Raw genomic sequence first — 19,782 nt, forward strand, 5'->3', positions numbered from 1 at the left:
GGGGGGTCCTGGGGATGTTTGGGGGGTCCCTGAGGGGCTTTGGGGGGTGCTTGGGTGGGTCGGGTGGGTCTGGGAGGCCCTGGGATTGATATCTGGTGGTTTGGAGGGGCCTGGGGGGGTCCTGGGATCGATATTTGGGCCAAAAAAGGGGGAAATTGTTAAAAAAAAAAAGAACTGGAGGGGAAAACTGAACGAAGAAAAGGGAGTTTGGACCAAAAATGTGGAGTTTGGGACCAAAAAGGGGAAGTTTGGGGCAAAAAAGAGGCAGTTTGGACCCAAAAAGGGGCACTTTTGGCAGAAAAAAATGGGAATTTAAGCCCAAAAAGGGACAGTTTTGACCCGAAAAGGGGGTCCCAGGAGTATTTTAGGGGGTTCCAGAGTGATGGGAGAGCTCAGGAGGAGCTGACAGGGTCCCACACAGACTGGCTGACACTCAATGTGGGAGGCAGGTACTTCACCACTACAAGGTCAAAATGCTTTTAGTCTCAAAAAAACTTGATTTCAAGGCAGCAAAAGAGCTTGAAAAATAACTTCTTATGAAGTAGGAGGTCTTTGACTTCTGACACTTTGTATTTTGTGTTCACCACCACAATTTTGCAAGAAATCAACTTGTAAACAGTTTTTATATGAAGTAAAAATAAAATTGCACTACCTTTGTTTTCTAGAAGCACTTTGGTTAACAAAAAGAACCTGACAGCATATGTTTAAAGATAAAGGTGAGTATATTGAAATAAACTTTTTTTTTTTTAAGTAATAAATTAGCAAAGTAGGCCAAAGGCACTGTCAAGCTGAGAATCTAAAATATCAAAAGTATATTAAAGTACCAAAACAGAACATAAAATTATTCTTTTAATAATTCTTTATTTCTCTGTTACCCACCTGTTTATCATCTCACAAAGTGAAAATACAACTTCCATCTACAGTTAGTATTTTGGGTGCTTTTCTGTTTGTTTGTTTGTTTAATTGATTTTAGGTTTTCATGTTATTGTTGCTCAGTTTCCTCAGGAGAATCCAAGAGAAAACCCTGCCTGGGGCAGCCTTTGGGAGACAGTCAGACTCAAACCTTAGTGCTGCTTTTATTCTTATGTATTTTGTGACGGAACACGATTCAGGATGGAGAAAAGCATGCAGCAATTGGCAGGACTTTCATATGGACGTTGCTGTTACTGTGTGGTTTCATTGTATTCATGCTGCGCAGTGCACAACTGCACATGCCCAGGCCTGCCATGAGATTGCCTGCTCCCTGCTTCCCCCACTCCTCCCCCTTTTGCCTGTGCCCTGTTCTGATTTGCTCCCCTGTTTGTCTGTCTGATAGCCCACCCTATGTTCTGCCCCTTTTTCCCTGGCGGGACGGTGAAGAATCGGGCGCACGCCTGAGTAAACAAGTCTGCTTGCACCCTTTCTGGTGTCCTGTCCCCCTTTCGGACCACGAAAGATGGCGCCCAGCGTTGGGCAGAGAAGGTTTTTGCCTTAAGAAAACCTCTCCCACGCCACGAAGGCTTGGACGGCGCAGAGAGAGGCGTTTCCGTCCCGCTGGTCCTTCCCGGTGAACTCCAGTTTGCGGCATACGGCCCTCGCACCGAAAAAGGTGAGCACCGGGGAAGCTCCTGATCCCTCACCCATCTCCCACCCTCACAAAATCAACTTTAAAACCAACTGCAGACTAACAGAAGCCTAAGTAATTTCGCAATGGGCCTCTGGTTATCAACCCCTCAAAAATTTGTATACAGCAAGCTAAAAGACTTTATTATTGAACATGGACACCCCTTAGATAAAAAGTCTGCGAAATCACTTGCAAAATGGCTAGAAAACCGCAGCGAAGTGGTCTCGGACGATTTAAAAATACAGGACTGGGAAAAAATTGGACATCAGATATGGAAACAAAAGGATAGAGGAGACAAAAACGCAGCCGAAGCACTAATTGCTTGGAGATTGATTTTGATGGTGCTGCAACACCAAATAACCAGTTCCAATGAAAATCTCCAAGAATCGGAGCAAAAATCCAAGTCTAAATCCCCTGAGAGCGGCAAGCCCCGAGGGTCCCGGAGCGGCGGGGGGGCGGGGGAGAGCGTGGATGGCGGGAGGGAGAAACAAAGCCCAGAATACCAGCGGTTCTTGCATCATGGCGTCGGCGAGCTAAGCGACCGCGCGGGCGAAGCCAGGGAGCGAATGCGGTAGCACACGCAGCGTGGAGAAACGGCATGCAAGGATTTCGCGCCTCTCCCGCCGGCACCGCCTCCCAGCCCGCCCGTGGAAGCTTAGCCGGCAACGCCTCCCAGCCTGCTCGTGGAAGCTCGACCGGCACCGTGTCCCCACCGCCCCCTGAGCCCGCCGCCATCGGCGCCGGCCCCCGCGCACGGCACGGCCCCCGGCAGCCCCCCTCCCCACGGCAGCGCTGCTTATCCAACCGCGCCAGCAGCTGGCACTTTAACCCCTTCAGTACCACCACCCTGCGAATGTATTTGTCCCTGCCCCGCCAGTGCCCAGAGGAGCAGATGGACTTACATAAAGGAACAAGCATCAACAGCTGATGATTTGAATTTGGTTAAAGCATTCCCCGTGTTTTATCATCCCAACAATCACCCTGTCTGGGAACCAATCCCTCTCCCAGTTCTGAAAGATACAAAACAAGCTATTACTGACTACGGGTTAAATTCACCTTATGTAATAAGGGTACTTGGTTCACTTTTTGCTGCTTACACGATCACTCCAAACGACATAAAAGATTTAATAAGTGCTTTCTTCACTAATATGCAAGCAACGCTTTTCCTAGATGAATGGCAAACTCATATTCACCAGCATGCCCAGCAAACCTCAGCAATCACAGGGACCCCAGTCCTGGAGACCTTTAATAGACTGTTCGGAGTGGATCCATATATTTCCAATGAGACCCAAACCAAGATTCCTATGAATGAATTGGACATTTCAAAAAATCTAGCCTTCCAAGCTATTCAAACCATTGCTGAGGCTGCTGAACCTACACCTTCATACACACAAGTACAACAAAAACCAACAGAACCATTCATAGACTTTGCAGAAAGGCTGAAGAAAGCAATTGCAAAACAAGTTAAACACCCAGAAGCTCAGGATGCACTATTTTTAAGGTTGGCTATAGAGCAATCTAATGATGATTGCCAGCAAATACTAAGAACTCTTAGGGATCCTACTCCTATGGACATGGTCAAGGCATGTCGTAATGTGGGGTCTAATTCTCATAAAGCAAGACTAATAGCTGAAGCTTTGGCTGGACCACAAACCTGTTTTCACTGTGGTGAGACAGGACATATAAAAAAGAACTGTCCACAATTAATTACAAAGATGGAGCTTCCAAAGACGCCGTGCAAACAGTATGGAAAAGGCAGACACTGGACAAAAAATTGCAGGTCTCTTACTAACATCTATGGAGAACTACTACCTCCGAAAAAGTCACCAGACTTGAGAAGAAAAGTGACTTTTAATTCAATGCCAGATCTTAAACAGTGCACCTGTGAACTGTCAAGAAACAAGGCAGCACCCCCTCAACCGCGTTCCATCCTGCGTAGCCCATCCCTTCAGCAAGTGCCAGGAAACCACAGCAATCCCTGCAGTTCAGCTTAACTCAGATGAACCGATTATGCAAGTTATGCCCTTACCATGTGATTCCAATCCTAAATTCTCTCTTCTAATGTGTTCTGTTTATTTTCCAGGATCTCGTAGTCCATAGAGATACCATGGAGCTGTAGCATCTCGGGCTGGAAATAATTTTTAGGGGGGGAGTCACTCAGCAAATGCAGCTGTCCAAACTGATTGGGAAGATGCAGATCAGTCCTCCCCCAAGTCCATTTAAACAAACCCTTTCTAACTTGCTTTGAAATTTTGCTTTCTCTGTTTGTATTGTTACTAACTATTTCTTATGTCACAGCGAGCTGTAAGAGGACTATCAAAACAGATATTTTCTAACCGTGCTTCAAGAGAATGAGTGAGATGTGACGGAACACAATTCAGGATGGAGAAAAGCATGCAGCAATTGGCAGGACTTTCATATGGACGTTGCTGTTACTGTGTGGTTTCATTGTATTCATGCTGCTCAGTGCACAACTGCACATGCCCAGGCCTGCCATGAGATTGCCTGCTCCCTGCTTCCCCCACTCCTCCCCCTTTTGCCTGTGCCCTGTTCTGATTTGCTCCCCTGTTTGTCTGTCTGATAGCCCACCCTATGTTCTGCCCCTTTTTCCCTGGCGGGACGGTGAAGAATCGGGCGCACGCCTGAATAAACAAGTCTGCTTGCACTCTTTCTGGTGTCCTGTCCCCCTTTCGGACCGCGACAGTATTTGATAAAATATTTTATTTATTTAGAGCAGCAACTAAGTTCATTTTAAGGTGATTTTCCTCTCACACACTCCTCTTTTCCTTTATTTACAAAACACCCTTTCACATGTGGAATTTTCACATCCCGCCGCCTTTGGTAATAAAACTCTGCAAGTGAAGCAAATGCTCTTCTATTAATATATCAAATTTAATTCTATATATTAATATATCCTATTTAATTATATATATATATGTTGTGGAAACAGATGCTTGGGGGAACAAGCAGGATCATAGAGGAGCATTCCTAATTGACCGCAGTCTTGAGTATTTTGAGTCCATTTTGAACTATTTACGTCACGGACAGCTCATTGTAAATGATGGCATTAATTTGCTAGGTAGGTGTTACCTGTCTGACATCTGAATTATTCCTCTTTGGGAGTTAAGCTTTGCCCTCCAGGTGAAGCCAGAGGGACCTTTGTGTGCTCATCTCTGTGGTTTTCTTTGGAGTTTATTTCCTTGGGATTTATTCTCGAGCATTGCAGCTCCACATTGCTTGATTTAATGAAGATTACTTCATTAAATGAAGATTGCTTGATTTAATGAAGACAGGCTCTTTGTTTATCATGGGAGCATTAAAAGTTGTCCATCCTGGATTCATGTTTGGCTGGAATTCTGGAGCTGATACCTTTAACCCAATGCTGGTGTTGCAAGCTGAGTGATTTTTTCCTTTTAGCTGCAAGCAAGCTTTTCCTCTGCCCAGTTACATCTAATATGTCTGTGGTTGTTCTCCAGTAGGGAGAAGGGTGATTTCTGGATTAACAGTTCCCTGGAAATAACAAACTCTGTTTCCAGGTGTCCTGCAGGAAGCCAGGTTTTTTGGTATTGATTCGCTAATCAAACACCTGGAAATAGCCATGAAGGTAATTTGTCTGAAGACCTGAATGCACCTGCCCTGCTCTTGCAGGGGATGTGTAATTTAGTGCTGTCTGTGTCAGCTGTTGAACAACATTCCCAACAGAATTCCCAGCCAGCTGAGGATCACTCTCCCACCTCTCAGAAGGAGTTTGTCCGGTTCCTGCTGGCAACAAACCCCCAAGTCCGAGTTGCGCTGTCAGGTGAGAACACATTTGTCTTTCTAACAAAATTCTGGGAATTTCTTCCCAATATCTCATCTAAACCTCCCTCTTCTATATTAAAACCACTTCTCCTTGTGCTGTCCCTCTCTGGCGCGTTGCTGTCTGGTGCTGGAATGTGGCAACGTGAAATGCAATGTGTTCTCTTGAACTGAGTTTTGATTCTGAGCTGTGGCACAGTGACTTGGAATTTCAGGGTGGTTTGGGCTGCATTCCTGCTTTAGGGGGATGAAATCAACATTTAAGCAAGAACCAATAATGAGCTTAGCTTTTGCAATATGTATGAGTTAATTATAAAGCGTATATTAAGCGTATATTGTGGCGGGATTGCTAAAGGTTGTTTTGTGGACCCTAATACAGTTTTTGATGAAGGAGAATGGAGACGTTATAGGGATAAGTTATGGGAGGTTGCCGCGGGGACGGAGCTCGGTGTAGCATGAGAGCAGTGGAGAAGCTGCCAGGCTGTCCAGACAAGACACCTGGACAGGTGAGCCACCGAGAACAAGTCTATCCTGCTTAAAAAAGAGAAAAATTAGATGAACTGGCTTTGCGACAGATGCTGCTTTCGTGTAAGGGCCAGGGATTTGAAGCGAACCCTGTAACTGCCTTTACTCTCTCTACTTGGAAAGAACCTAGTGATAAGCTCTTTACTACTGACTCTAAGGGAGAAAAGGTTGCTGCTTCCCTCCTTACAACTTGGCAATTGTTATCTGGAACAGTAAAAGACATTAAAGCACAGTTTGAGGACATTAGAATGCTACTAGATACCATCATACGGAGAAATCGTGAAAAAAGGGAGTTGAGCGGAGTTGAAGGGAGCCAGAGCGGAACCAGAGATCACGGAGCGGGGCCGGGGACAACCGAGCGGCCCCGTCAAAATGAAAGCGGTGCTAGCGTCTCAGCAGTGCATATCCAGGACGATCGGGGACGACGGCTGCGGCGTGAAAGTACTGCTGATGGACCGGGGATGAACTTTACGAACACTATGACTGAGTTCCACCTTAAGACATTTCCAGCTTTTCATCTGAACTGTGCTGCGGGACTGCGCCGCGCATTTGTGGCTGTGTTCACGGTTCTGGGTGCTTGCGCCGCCGTGCTGAGTGAACCCGGGGCGGCGCCGGGTCTGTCCGCCTGTGGCGGGTGCCTACGGGGCGGTGCCGGGCGGCGGGGCAGTGGCGGTGGTCGCGGCGCCGTGCGTGGCCCCAGCTTGGAGCGGTGCGCCCGCGCGCGTGCACGCCGGCGGCCCTGGGCGCGGCGGGCGGCGGGGGGGCTCTGTATCCCCCGCACTGCTGACAGCCATGGTCCCAAGAGGTGTAGGTTCCCTTCCCCTTCTTTATAGCGAATGTTTTTTCCCTGGTGCCGCTCCTCTTCTTAGAGTGGCGAGTTAATGACGGTAGCAAAGGCTTCGGGAGGTGCAGTCGGGGGAGGGGGGGAAGCTGTTTCTCTTTTTTCCTCGTTACACCAATCACCCCCTCTCTGCAACGTGCCTGTTTGCAGCTGTTTTCTCCCTCTCCTATGTTTTTGTCTTTTCTTAAGCAGACCCTGTGATTAAGTTAAGTTCCTTCTGCTGATTTTCTCTGGGTGAGCCTGGCCCCTCCTCCTTCGTCCTTCGGCAATGAGGGGCGTGGGGGAGGCAAAGACGGTAAAGCATGGTAAAAAGGGAAAAGGGAAAAAACAACTTAAAATTAACAATACCCCAACTTACAAATCAAATAAGATTGCACTGTTTTTACAGCAATAGGTGTTACGCATGCAGCGTGCTCATGGCATTCTCAAACGTTTTCTTCAAAAACAGAAAGGGAGACTGACGAAAAATCCCTTGAAGTAAGATTAGAAATAACGCAACATCCGTGCTTAGCTTTTTATATATTGCAGAAAGTTGTTAGGAATTTCCTATAGTTTGCCATTTTGCTTCTCTTACATGAAATTTGGCTGTTTCCCCCGAGGGCAGAGTGCGGGTAGAAGGTTTGCAGAGGGAATGATGAGACAAAAGGGGATATAGTTCTGCCCCCTGCAGAAGTAGTTTTATTGCCTTTATGACAGAATATCATTGCTCTATAAGAAGGGTTGAAAATTTCCAAGATAATATCCTGTTCTTTCTTGCTGCATTTGTCTTTTACATAGAGAGTTATGCAGGATTTGCAGATTGCTGTTGGCGGCTATGCCATAAATTTCCTTTGAATTATGAAACTGATAAGAAGCGCACAGCCAATGACTACTTGAAAATGTGTGTGTGAATGATGGATGTCTGAGGTGGCCACCTAAGAGTGTATGGAAAAAGATTGTGTGAAAGAGAAAAGCTACATGAATGTGTAACTGTGTAAACTTAAAAATACTTTCCGTCGGTGTCGAGATTTTAACAAGGTGTTAAGACTGAAGTTAAATAAGAGATTCTTACAAAAATTTGGTATTCTATTACAGCCTTGTATGAAATTTATGCAAGTTAAGTCTCAGGTGGAGTTTTTCCACTGCTGTTGTTCCTTAGCTGTGCGAGCTGCACAGGAGACCACTAGTTTTAGAGCGAGTAAAAACCATAAGCCAGTAAACATTAGTGCAGACTGCAAGGTTAGCAGAGCCCAGAGCAAGGTGCACCACTATGCATCCAGGTGCCCGGGAACCATTCTTACAATTCGTGGAAAAGCTGCAAGACGCTGTAGAGAAACAAGTTTTGTGACAGTTACAGAAGCTGCTAGTTACATAACTAGCTAGAGATAATGCAGGCTTGTGCCGGGGTGGGGTCCTTAGACCATCAAATAATTGCATTTGCATCTGCTATGGTAGTAGTGAGGGTCATTTTGAGCTTTTCTGTGTTTTCCAGGATTTAAATCAGGAGTTGTCAATGTTGCTGCCTTGCTTGTTCAGCTCGTTGCAGGGGGGCCCTTGCAGACTGTCAAGGCCATCCTGCATGCCTTTTCAAGGGCATCTGCAGCGTTGTGGATAGTGTGTCTTCAGGCCTCCTGGCTGGAGGCCAGAGCAGACCAGTTACGTTGATCAGTGTGACCAGAGTTGAAGTGTTGTTTTAAAGAGTCTTTATATATTGTCTTCAAAACCCCTCCCATGCAACAGCCGGTAGCAATATTCATTGTAAAAGGGCTAGTCTCTCCTCCTTAAAACATGCCCTACCCATTGCAGCTGTGTTCTCAGCAAAATAGCCTCACTAATTGTGATTACTCCTTGTTTCATACCAGAGGCATTGCTTGCATAATTTGACTAGTGAATGTTTAGGGTTGTGCGAAGGCAACCTGTACTCTTTGTGATGCTCAAAGCTTGCTGTTAATTGTCCAAACAAGCAAACTTCTGTAGTCATTCTGTAGTCATTCCAAGGGTTAGGGTTGTGATGCTGATTACATTGAACCATCTCAGAATCCTTTAATTACCCCTGTCTTTGTGATAAAGAAAACAAAAAAAATCTGTGAAATGAAAACTGTTGCATGATCTCAGAGGGCTTGGTGTAGTCATGGTTAGTCAAGCGTTGTTTGTACTCTAAAGAACTCCTTTACAGAGCATTGTTCCAGCAGGTTTCCTATGCTTCGATCCAGTGCAGCTTCATAGTTTTTCACCTCTTTTAGAGTTTCGAGAAAGGCACGCTGTGCTTGGCCAGAGGCCTCCTCTAAACTGATGGTCTTGTGGTCCCTGTGGGAGCTGAGGGCAGAGCATAGCATGCAAGTGCAGACCTTGTCCTTCTTGCAGTAGCATTCCAGCAATTTGCTGTGCTGGGGGCATTTCCTCTCAGCCAAAACCTGGGCACCACAGAGCTCCACCAGGACGTAGTTTTTCTGAGTGTTCTTTGTGCTGTGCTTGCTCAGGTGGGCTTGGCACAGAGAAACCTTGCAGGTCAGGCAAGTCTTCATGGCCGGATGGAGCTCCTGACAGGATCACCTCTGCTTGCTGCCCCAAACTTTCCTCCTTCTCTTTGCATTGCATTTTCTGCTTTTCCTTCCCTTGATGAACAGAAGCATCCAAAAGGTTCTCCACTATGTTGCGGAGATGGAAGTTGGGCTTCAGCTTCCCGGTGGGGCCTGTGAGGTAAAGGCAGAGTGGGCACTTGGAAGGGCCCAGCTGGCACAAACTGCCTAGCCTGTACACAAAAGAACTGTAGAGCCTGGGTGAAACAGTAGAACAGCATTAAATTGCATTGGAACGGTGGGAGGTGCTGTATAACAGCACGAGGATACTCGCCCAGTCTCCATCAACTGTTTTTGCATATTAGTGTGGCAAAGATGTTAGGATTCCCTATCATTGGATTGTGTTCCCGCAAAATTGGGAATGGCTGTGTAATTAGTATTCTTTTTCATGGGCATGATTGCCAGTGTTAAAACTCTTCACACCATTGATCCTCAGAAAAACATGTGGGTTACTTGGGCAAATCAAACAGGTCAATCGTCCTTTTGTTTGTCTTTAGCATCTGCCTCAGATCCTTTTCGCACTTGTTTATTTGGCATGCCTTTTAGTTCAGTATACAAGTTGAACTTAGTGTTTACTGATTGGGTTTCATCGTCGTGTGGGAGTGAAACAGTTATTTCTAATGCATCTGCCTGCCTTATAAAGGCTCTCAACACCTCTTTGCCCTGGGATCCCCAAGAGTTAGATTTAATGGGATCGCTGCCTGTACGTAACACAAGTGATAATGGGACTCAAACCTGTTTTATGTTGGGATTATTTCAATCTGGGTTAAGTGTTTATCAAAGCCACGACTTGTCCAGCTGGACTAATGTCACTTCACATACCCCAGGGTTTAATTACAAAAATACAGGAGACTATTGTGGTACTAATAATAGTGACAACCAAGGCCTTGGGGCATATGGAGCTGAAGCAAGGCCTTCCTCTCCAGGCATTTGGGTTAACAACACTGCACGCACTTTTCCACCAGGTGTGTTTCTTATTTGTGGTGACACAGTAGCAACTAGTCCTATAGACTCGTGGCTTCAATCTATTTTTGGTTCTATGTCTGAATGGGTTTTAAGTTTTGTTAAAGAAGGCCTACGATGGTTATTGACAATTGTTGTAATTTTAGTAATAGTTCGTGTTGCTTTTTCTTGTATTGTTAAACGTGTAAATGCTATGACAGAGAAAGTATTGTTGGCCTCAAATAAAAACGGGGGTATTGTAGAGGATTTGTTAGCAAGACAAGGACATATGGATATAGCTAAAGCTATGGATGAGCTGTTAGAGTATAGAACAGGGCCTGTCTAGGCCTGTGAGAAGATCTGAGATAGCAAGGCCATGGTAAGGCTACAGTGTTTTTGTGCCTGCTAGTTGGCTGGTAAACAGGACATTGTGATTAGCAAAACAAAAGCAACTAAGAGCCACCTGTGTCAACAAAAGAAGGGAGTAAAAGTGAAATCAACATTTAAGCAAGAACCAATAATGAACTTAGCTTTTGCAATATGTATGAGTTAATTATAAAGCGTATATTAAGCTGTTAGCAGTGATCAATAAACGAAGTTTGCTGATTCTCATATTGAGCGTCCCTCTCTTCCCCTCGTCGCAACAGGGGGAAGCTTTCCTGGAGGAGCAATTTGTTTAAATGTAAAATGAACCAAGGACAATTTTTGAGAGCTTTGCATTTATATTTCATTAGTCTTAAGTAGTAGAATAAATGGTCTTGTGTGTATTTATCTGTATAGAATATTGGAATGGTTTAGGTTGGAAGGGACCTTAAAGGTCTTCTCATTCCACCCCCTGCCATGGGCAGGGACACCTTCCACTAGAGCAGGTTGATACAACCTGTCATTGAACACTTACAGGGATCCAAGGGCAGCCACAGCTTCTCTGGGAATTCCATCCCTACCCCTCCCCACCCTCCCAGGGAAGGATTTCTTCCCAGTCTCCCATCTAACCCTGCCCTCTTTCAGTTTAAAAACCATTGCCCCTTGTCCTGTCCCTCCAGGCCCATATAAAAAGTCCCTCTCCCTCCTTTTTATAAGCCCCCTTCTGTGGTGGGGTGTCTCCAGCTTTTCCCAGGACCTCTGTGTGTCTGTATCTATCTTGTATCTGTCTATATTTATAGACAGTATATATTTTAATACATTTTTATCCATATATTTATACATAGATATTTACACACTGTAAATATTAATGCACACCTGTCTACACAATTATGTTACCTTTGTGTCCAGACCTACCCCTTCCCCTCTGTAACCTTTTTGGGGGGTTTATTCCTTGGGATTTCCAGGGTCTCAGTTTCAGTGGAGCGGATCTTTCCCACCTGGATCTTTGCTACATCAACTTCAAGGTGGCCAATCTGAGCCGCTGCAACCTGGCCCATGCCAACTTGTGCTGTGCCAGCCTGGAGAGGGCTGACCTGTCAGGCTCTGTGCTGAATGGAAGAGCTGCTGCAGCTTGGGAGGTCTGGGCTTGTGTTAACAAAGAGGAGCTGGAACAAACAGAGCGGTGTAAAACATCGAGTTCTTAAATATATTCTAGAGTTGTTCTGGTTCCCAAAGCTTTTACACTTCCTCACAGTAATGATTTAATGGGATTCACTCCCAAAGCAGAAATTAAAACTGTCTTCTTGATTGTCTTTGGTGTTGTTCTTCCGACTCTCACTGACTCCTGTCTGTGCCAGTGTGCCAACCAGCCAGGGGTGAAGATGCTGCGCTCCAATGTGGGAAGCATGTCTGAAGGCACCAGGGATGTGCCAGGGCAGTGGGCCCGAGAGAGCATGCGCAGGTCACATATAACTCTATTGGCTGAAGAAGTCACATGGTAAACAGGGATATAAGGAGCGGGAAGTTTGAAATAAAGTCTCTGTCCACACCACCACGAGGAGCATCATTATTCCTTGTTATACAAGGACCTCGCCGTTACACATGGCGCACTGAATAGGACATTTTAGCTTATATTAAACCAATTACCCTGGACTCTTTTAGCTTATATTAAGCCAGATATTTATCCTGAATCAGGAAATCAGCCGGTGGCTCCAGGATCGTCTCAATTCTCGGAGACGGGAGCCTTTACCTCAAAAAACCTTGACGTCAGTAAAGCCGTGGTCTCAGTGGCATCTGAGAAATGGAAAGTTTAGTTTAGGATCTCCAAAAATTATAGGAAAGTGAACGATAGGAGAAGAGAAGATAGAAGTTGAAGAAACCGAGAGGTCAAGCAGCAACCGGAAAGAGCAGAGGGTCCGCACAACATCAAAAGCAGTGAGTCCAACTGGGAGGCATTCCGCACACCTAAGACTGCTCCCTGGGCGAGAGCGTGCCTGCAGCTCGGAGACCCGGGCCGCAGAGCACCTTAAGATTGTCAGGGAAAAGCTTTTTGGTCCCCGTGCGTCGGCCAATCTGGTAAAAGCGGCCTTGCCGCTGCCGAGAGCACCGGCCGGACCACGTGCGAGAAGCGGTTTTGCCGCTGCCGCATCTTAACACCCCCAGCCACCGCTGACCCCCGCGGAACCCTGCTTCAGTTTTCTGTCCAGCAGAAATTGCCGCGGCTCCCCGCCTGCTCACCGCTGCTGACTGACCCTGCGGGCGTGCTTAAAAGCACCGCCGCAAAAAAAGCCCCCGCACCGCATTCAAACCGCGTGGGACTTTACCGAAGGCGCCGCGCCGCGCCTCCCTGATACAGCGCGCCCTGACCCCCGCACCACCCAGCGAACTGCGGGAGCCCCGGAGCCGCCGCTGCCGCGCCGAACCGCCACCACCGCGAACGCCGTGCTCGCCGGAGACGGAGCCGGACCCGCGCCGAGCCGCCGCCGCGTGACTGAGACGACGACGCCAGCGCCGCCGCCGTTCGCCACTTCAGCAGCCCGCACACGCCGACTGCCTGCAACCCCAAGCTGCCGCTTCTGCAGCCAGCCCCGCGCCCGTCGCTACAGCTGCCCCGTGCCTGCCGCCACCAGCGCAGCCGCTCGCCGCCTGCACCGGGACACCAGCCGCTGCCAACGGGACACCACAGCCCAGCCGACAGAGAACCAACACAAATCAACAAACCGACAGACCCTCTTCAGCAGCGCACGCTAGCAGCGCCGAGACTCAAAGGTAAAATGGGAAACTTTTTCCCCACCGAACTCTCACAGGACACAGACGCATTAGCTACACTGCTGAAACCTTATTATGTACAGGTTACAAGGGCTGAATTAACAGAGTTGGTACGACTCATTAAAGCAGCTGTACCAGAACTGCCTCTGGTTGAAGCCCTCCACATACAAATTTGGGACAAAATAGGGAACCTCATCAAACTCAAGGCTCAGGGAGGAGACTCCCAAGCAAACAATGCTTACCCAGCCTGGCAAGCTATAATGACTGCATTAAGCAGAGCCCACCAAAGAACAACAAACACACACACCCCCACTCACGCTGCAAGCAGCAATCCAACTCTTACGCGCTGCAGTTTAAACACACAAAGCTCGGCGGGAGGAGGGGGTGGAGCCGTTCACAATTCCACTTCGGGGAAGGGAACCGGGAGCCCAAGGGACACGGGTCGGCGGGAGGGGACGGGGCCTGAGATACGAGATTCCAGCCTGTGGAATCACAACAGGGGGCCCCGTAATGGCGATGGGGGGGCTAGCCCAGTGTACGTGCCAACCCATCCCACGGATGAACGCCGACCACGCGCCCAGGGGCGGGCACCGCCATCTCGCCCGCCACGCAGAACGGACAACAACCCGTCCTTCCCCGCCCCCGCGCCGTACCACCCACCCACAGGCAACCACTTTCGCCGAAGCTGCAGAGGGGGAAGAGGGGGGGGAGGAGGAGGGGGATTTCGGAATAGCTTTACCGGGAGGGGAGGAAGCAACATACCGAGAGGGTTCGATCGATAGATGGGCTTTGTGCAGAGAAGAGGTATTACGAATTGGGGACTTACAAGTTATACAAGCATGTCCAGTAATTATTGGGCCACGCCAAAGCTGCAGGTTCCAGCCATTGCCACATGAACTAACCAAAGAACTGAGACAGTTGATAAGAGAAATTGGTGTATCTTCCCCTAACACACTTGCATGTTTAGAAACACTGAGCTCCACATACATCTTCATGCCACATGATTGGAGAACCCTGTTGAAAATAAACCTCACTAACACACAGTATAATGTATGGCTGAACGATTTCTGAGAAATCTGTTCCGCTTATGCTAATGACCCACAAGCAGGGGTAACAACTCACCAACTCACAGGGGAGGGTAACTACCATTCCATAAATACACAAACCGGGTACAATAGAGAAATATATGAAGTCATAGCAAAACATGCCATGCGGGCAATGAGAAAACTACCCACATCAGACAAGGACACAAATCTGTCATTCACAAAGGTAATGCAGGGCCCAACAGAACCTTACACACAGTTCCTAGATCGGCTGCAATCTGCCCTAGATAGGCAGATTGAGAACGAGGAAACCAAAGAAATTCTTAGCAGAAGATTGGCTTTCGAAAACGCTAACGTTGATTGTAAAAGAGTTCTCCAAACCCTTCCTAAAAGGGAAACTCGTAGCATCTCAGAATTAGTTCGTACCTGCCAAGGGGTTGGTTCTTTGACACATCAAACAGATTTACTGGCAGCAGCACTGAATGCTCAATTAAGGACACAGCAGGGGGCCAGACCCAGGAATGGTTGCTACATTTGTGGGGCCCCCGACCACTTCCAAAGGGATTGCCCTCAGAAACCCCTAGTAGTGGCACCCCGCAAGCACCCAAAAGCGAGGAGGGTGCCAAAAAACTGGAGGAGAGGGGCACTGTCGCACGCCCCAATACAGCAAACACATGCGACACAAGGGAACAGGCTGGCGATTTGTGCCCCCCCACAACAACCAGCAATCTGTGCCCCTACACCACAGCCAGCGCTGGGCTGGACTTATCCAACAGGGACACAGTCTTCATAACTTCCACCGAGGTAGTGCTAATCCCAACTGGACGTTGGGGTCCCCTTAGTCCAGGGGTGTATGCACTGCTGATTGGAAGATCCTCCACCACCAGAATGGGTTTGTTTGTGCTGCTGGGTGTAATAGATTCAGATTCTCATAGCGAGATTCTAATAATGGCATGGACCCCTTCACCCCCCTGTTTCATCCCAAAAGGACAGAAGATTGCTCAATTAATCCCCTTCTACAGTGCGTCGCCTGCAGGGGAGGGGGGGAGGGAGCGGGGTTCAGGGGCCTTTGGCAGCACAGGACACCCACAGGTTTACTGGGCAACAGCCATCACTGCCACACAGCCTTTCATGATGTGCAAAGTTAATGGGCGCAGATTTACAGGCCTTTTGGATTCCGGAGCTGATGTTTCCATCATAAAAGACTCCGAGTGGCCACTTGACTGGCCTACTGTTTGCCCAGCTGCAACCATTCAGGGGGTGGGAGGTACACAAAGGCCCAGACAGAGTGCTCAAATACTCACTGTCTTGGGACCAGAGAGACAATTAGCAAAGGTAGCTCCATTCATAGCTCCAATCCCTTGCTCCTTGTGGGGACAGGACATACTTTCACAATTTGGCACAGTCATGCAAATACCTCCTGCAAGCAGCCAGGTTTTTCAATAAGGGCCATTGGTCAGCCGTCCCAAGCACCTATTAAGCTAGTCTGGAAAAGTGACCAACCAGTCTGGGTGGATCAATGGTCTATGAAAAGGGAACGGCTTGAACATTTAAAAAAAGCTTGTAAAGGAGCAATTAGAAGCAGGACACATTGTGCCAACAAACAGTCCCTGGAATACTCCTGTATTTTGCATCCCCAAAAAGACTGGCAAATACAGGATGCTGCAGGACCTCAGAGCAGTAAAGTCAGTCATTGAGCCGATGGGGGCATTGCAACCAAGGTTACCCTCACCTGCTATGCTTCCAGCAAATTGGCCACTAACAATAATTGATTTAAAGGACTGCTTTTTTACCATCTTTCTGCACCCCGAGGATGCACCGAGATTTGCATTTTCCATCCTGGCACTGAACAACTCACAGCCTATGCAAAGGTATCACTGGGTTGTCCTTCCTCAGGGGATGAGGAATAGTCCTACCATATGTCAAACAGTTGTGGCAAACGCTATTCAGCCCATCAGAAAGCGTTTTCCTTCTGCAATAATCTACCACTACATGAATGACATTTTAATTAGCATGGCCACAGAAAATGAACTGCAAATTGTTGTTACTGCTCTGACTGATGCTGTCCAAGAAGCAGGGTTGCAGGTTGCTCCAGAGAAAATCCAGCGATCGCAGCCCTGGACTTATCTTGGATGGAGAATCACGCAGCAACAGATTTCCCCACAGCCGCTGCAACTCGAGGTAAAAGACACCCTAACCTTACATGAGTTGCAAAAACTCCTGGGAGCTATTAATTGGTTAAGGCCTATTCTGGGCTTAACCACAGAGGAGCTACACCCTCTCTTTGTGTTACTAAAGGGGGACTCTGACCTAACGTCTAACAGGGCTCTGACAACAGAGACCAAACAGGCGTTAGACATTTGTGCCAAGGCGATAGAAACTAGGCAAGGCAGAAGGAGAGATCCTGAACTGCAAATCTGCCTGGCCTTAGTTCCCAACAGGTACCAGCCATTTGCAATCTTGTTTCAGTGGGACCAGACTGAAAAAGACCCACTGTTGGTTCTAGAATGGCTATTTCTGCCCCACACACCATCTAAAACTGTATGGATGATTAATGAAATGTTTGCTAAGCTTGTTATTAAAGGCAGAGAAAGACTACAGGAACTGGACGGAAGGGATCCAACTGTCATCTACATTCCAGCCACGAAGGACAATTTGGATTGGATGCTGGCTGAGGATGCCGAGTTCCAAGTTGCCTTAGCAGGTTTTGATGGTGACATCTCAGTTAATCTCCCTAAGCACAGACTTTGGGCAGAAATCAGCAATTTACCTTTAAAGGCCACAACCAGATATAAAACTGAGCCCGTAAAAGGCCTCACAGTCTTTACAGATGCATCTGGGCGAACACAAAAGACTGCAGTGACTTGGATAAATCCTGATACAGGACAATGAGAACGGGAGGTACAGACCATGAACCAATGCTCTGTGCAGGTTCTGGAACTAGCTGCCATTCGTATTGCCTTGGGAAAGTTTTCTGAACAACCAGTTAATATTGTCACTGATTCTTGTTATGCTGCAGGGTTAGTTTCACGCCTGGAATGTTCATTTCTTCGGGATGTTTCTAACCCTCATTTGTTGTTTGAAATGTGTTCTATTTGGGTTCTTGTCAATCACAGGGAGTTTGATTTTTACATAATGCACACCAGGTCTCATACTGACATGCCAGGGCCAATAGCTGAAGGGAACCGGGAAGCTGACAAAGCAGCAATGTTCAACACAGTACCCAGGACCCTTGAGCAAGCAAAATTATCCCATTCATTTTTTCACCAGAATGCACGCTCTTTAAAGAGACAATTCAAAATAACAATCAATCAGGCTCGAGACATCATATTAACTTGTCCAGATTGTCAAAAAATAACCCCCATGCCATCTCAGGAGGGTGTTAAACCCAGAGGGTTAATATCCAATGAGATCTGGCAAACAGATGTTACACACATCCCTGAATTTGGCACCTTAAAATATGTACATGTAACCGTAGACACACATTCACAATACATAACTGCTACAGCACACACAGGTGAGAAAACCAAGGATGTAATAAGACACTGGCTAAGCTGTTTTGCTACCCTTGGCACTCCAAAACAGATCAAAAGTGATAACGGACCAGCATACCTCTCTGAAAAGGTAAGGAATTTCCTATCAGAATGGGGAATCTCACATATCACAGGAATCCCACACTCGCCTACTGGACAAGCAATTGTAGAAAGGGCACACCGCACACTGAAAGAGATGTTAGTAAAACAAAAAGGGGGGAGAAGCTATGTAGTCCGCAAGAACGTTTGTGGAAAGCCACATATGTGATCAATTTTTTAAATTGTGACGGTGCTGAAAGAAGTAGGTATGAGAAGCAGCACAAATCTCAGGCGTTTGCCTCTCCCAGGCCACTAGTCATGGTAAAAGATTTGATCTCGGGACAATGGACAGGACCTTTAGATCTTATGACTTGGTGGAGAGGTTACGCTTGCGTGGCAACAGGAAAAGAACTGAAGTGGATTCCCTCCAGGTGTGTAAAGCCCTATTAAGGTACACAATCACAGCTGCAAGAACCAGATAACGCAGGAGTTTAAAAAGAGTTATGTTATGTTTCAGTTTATATTAATGACCAATGTGGTAACAAGCAATCTACAAATATCGGTGTGTGTATGTGTGTGTGTGAATGATGACGGCCGTCAGTGAGTGAGATGTGTGAATGAATAAAAGAATTGTGTGACTGGACAAATATAAAAACACAGAACACCTCACAAAACCACATTACCTACACCACAAGGTCACCTTAAGAGAATTGAGTTTTTGCTATACTTACCCTGTTTCTTAAATAAAGTTTGAAATCCCCAGTTATTAAAAAACCCTCAGGTTAATAAAAGTTATAGTTTACACACAATTGGGCTAAGGCCCTAAGTTAATAAAGTAAAATTAAGTTGCACTACCCTATAGTTATAAGTTATATATTTATAAGTTAATAAGTTATATATTTATAAGTTAATAAGTTATATATTTATAAGTTAATAAAGTAAAATAAAGTTGCACTACCCTATAGGACTATAAGAAGTTTTAAAAAGGTTTACAATAGAAGTATAAGAAGCCAAGCAAGCAGTGTGCTGGGTTACTGCGAGTTTGGCAGTTCACAATGTTCTGAATGTTTTGCACTGTTGTTTACACTATTGTTTTGCACTGTTTTTGTGACTTCCTTAAATAATTAGGAGAGGGGATATGTGGGAAGCATGTCTGAAGGCACCGGGGATGTGCCAGGGCAGTGGGCCCGAGAGAGCATGCGCAGGTCACATATAACTCTATTGGCTGAAGAAGTCACATGGTAAACAGGGATATAAGGAGCGGGAAGTTTGAAATAAAGTCTCTTTGTCCACACCACCACGAGGAGCATCATTATTCCTTGTTATACAAGGGCCTCGCCGTTACACTCCAATGCAGAGGGAGCGTCCCTGAAAGGCTGCAGCTTTGAGGACCCATCAGGCCTTAAAGCTAATTCGGAAGGTAAGAAGCTTTTGCCTTGTCAATCTGTGCCAACTGAAGCCTGTGTTTGTACATTTCTATGGCCCAGAAAAGGTCCAGCTGTGGTTTGTACAACCCTTAGAAGGGCCCACAAGGGCTGCACTGTCTGTGACCATCTCAACACGAAACCCCCTTGTCCTTCTCCAATTCACACAGCTCTGAGGCAGCACCAGTGTGGAGCTGCTGTGTTTCTGACTGTTTTTCCTCACAGAACTCCTTTCTGTGTGTGTTCCAGGTGCCGACCTGAAAGGAGTGGCCATGGAGAGCAGTCAGATGACAGGAATTAACCTCCGAGTTGCAATGCTGAGAAAAGCCAAACTAAAGAACTGT

The 19,782-nt window shown here is 46.8% G+C and overlaps 1 protein-coding gene across 1 annotated transcript in view; it reads left to right on the forward strand.

Annotated features, from left to right (window-relative positions):
• LOC113960549 (BTB/POZ domain-containing protein KCTD9-like) overlaps positions 1 to 19,779 on the forward strand; it is a gene marked incomplete at its 3' end in the record, with an annotated part of 20,011 nt that extends 232 nt beyond the window's left edge. The window contains 11 exon segments of the mRNA XM_027670160.1: positions 173 to 467; positions 666 to 695; positions 697 to 716; positions 4,554 to 4,682; positions 5,140 to 5,207; positions 5,306 to 5,374; positions 5,376 to 5,402; positions 11,596 to 11,743; positions 16,033 to 16,067; positions 19,362 to 19,434; positions 19,688 to 19,779. Coding sequence (XP_027525961.1) covers positions 173 to 467; positions 666 to 695; positions 697 to 716; positions 4,554 to 4,682; positions 5,140 to 5,207; positions 5,306 to 5,374; positions 5,376 to 5,402; positions 11,596 to 11,743; positions 16,033 to 16,067; positions 19,362 to 19,434; positions 19,688 to 19,779 — 986 coding nt within the window.
• Between the last annotated feature and the right edge of the window lie 3 nt (positions 19,780 to 19,782).

Source organism: Corapipo altera, unplaced genomic scaffold, assembly GCF_003945725.1.
Source record: "Corapipo altera isolate COAL_440 unplaced genomic scaffold, ASM394572v1 61466, whole genome shotgun sequence".
NCBI classification, from domain to species: Eukaryota; Metazoa; Chordata; class Aves; order Passeriformes; family Pipridae; genus Corapipo; species Corapipo altera.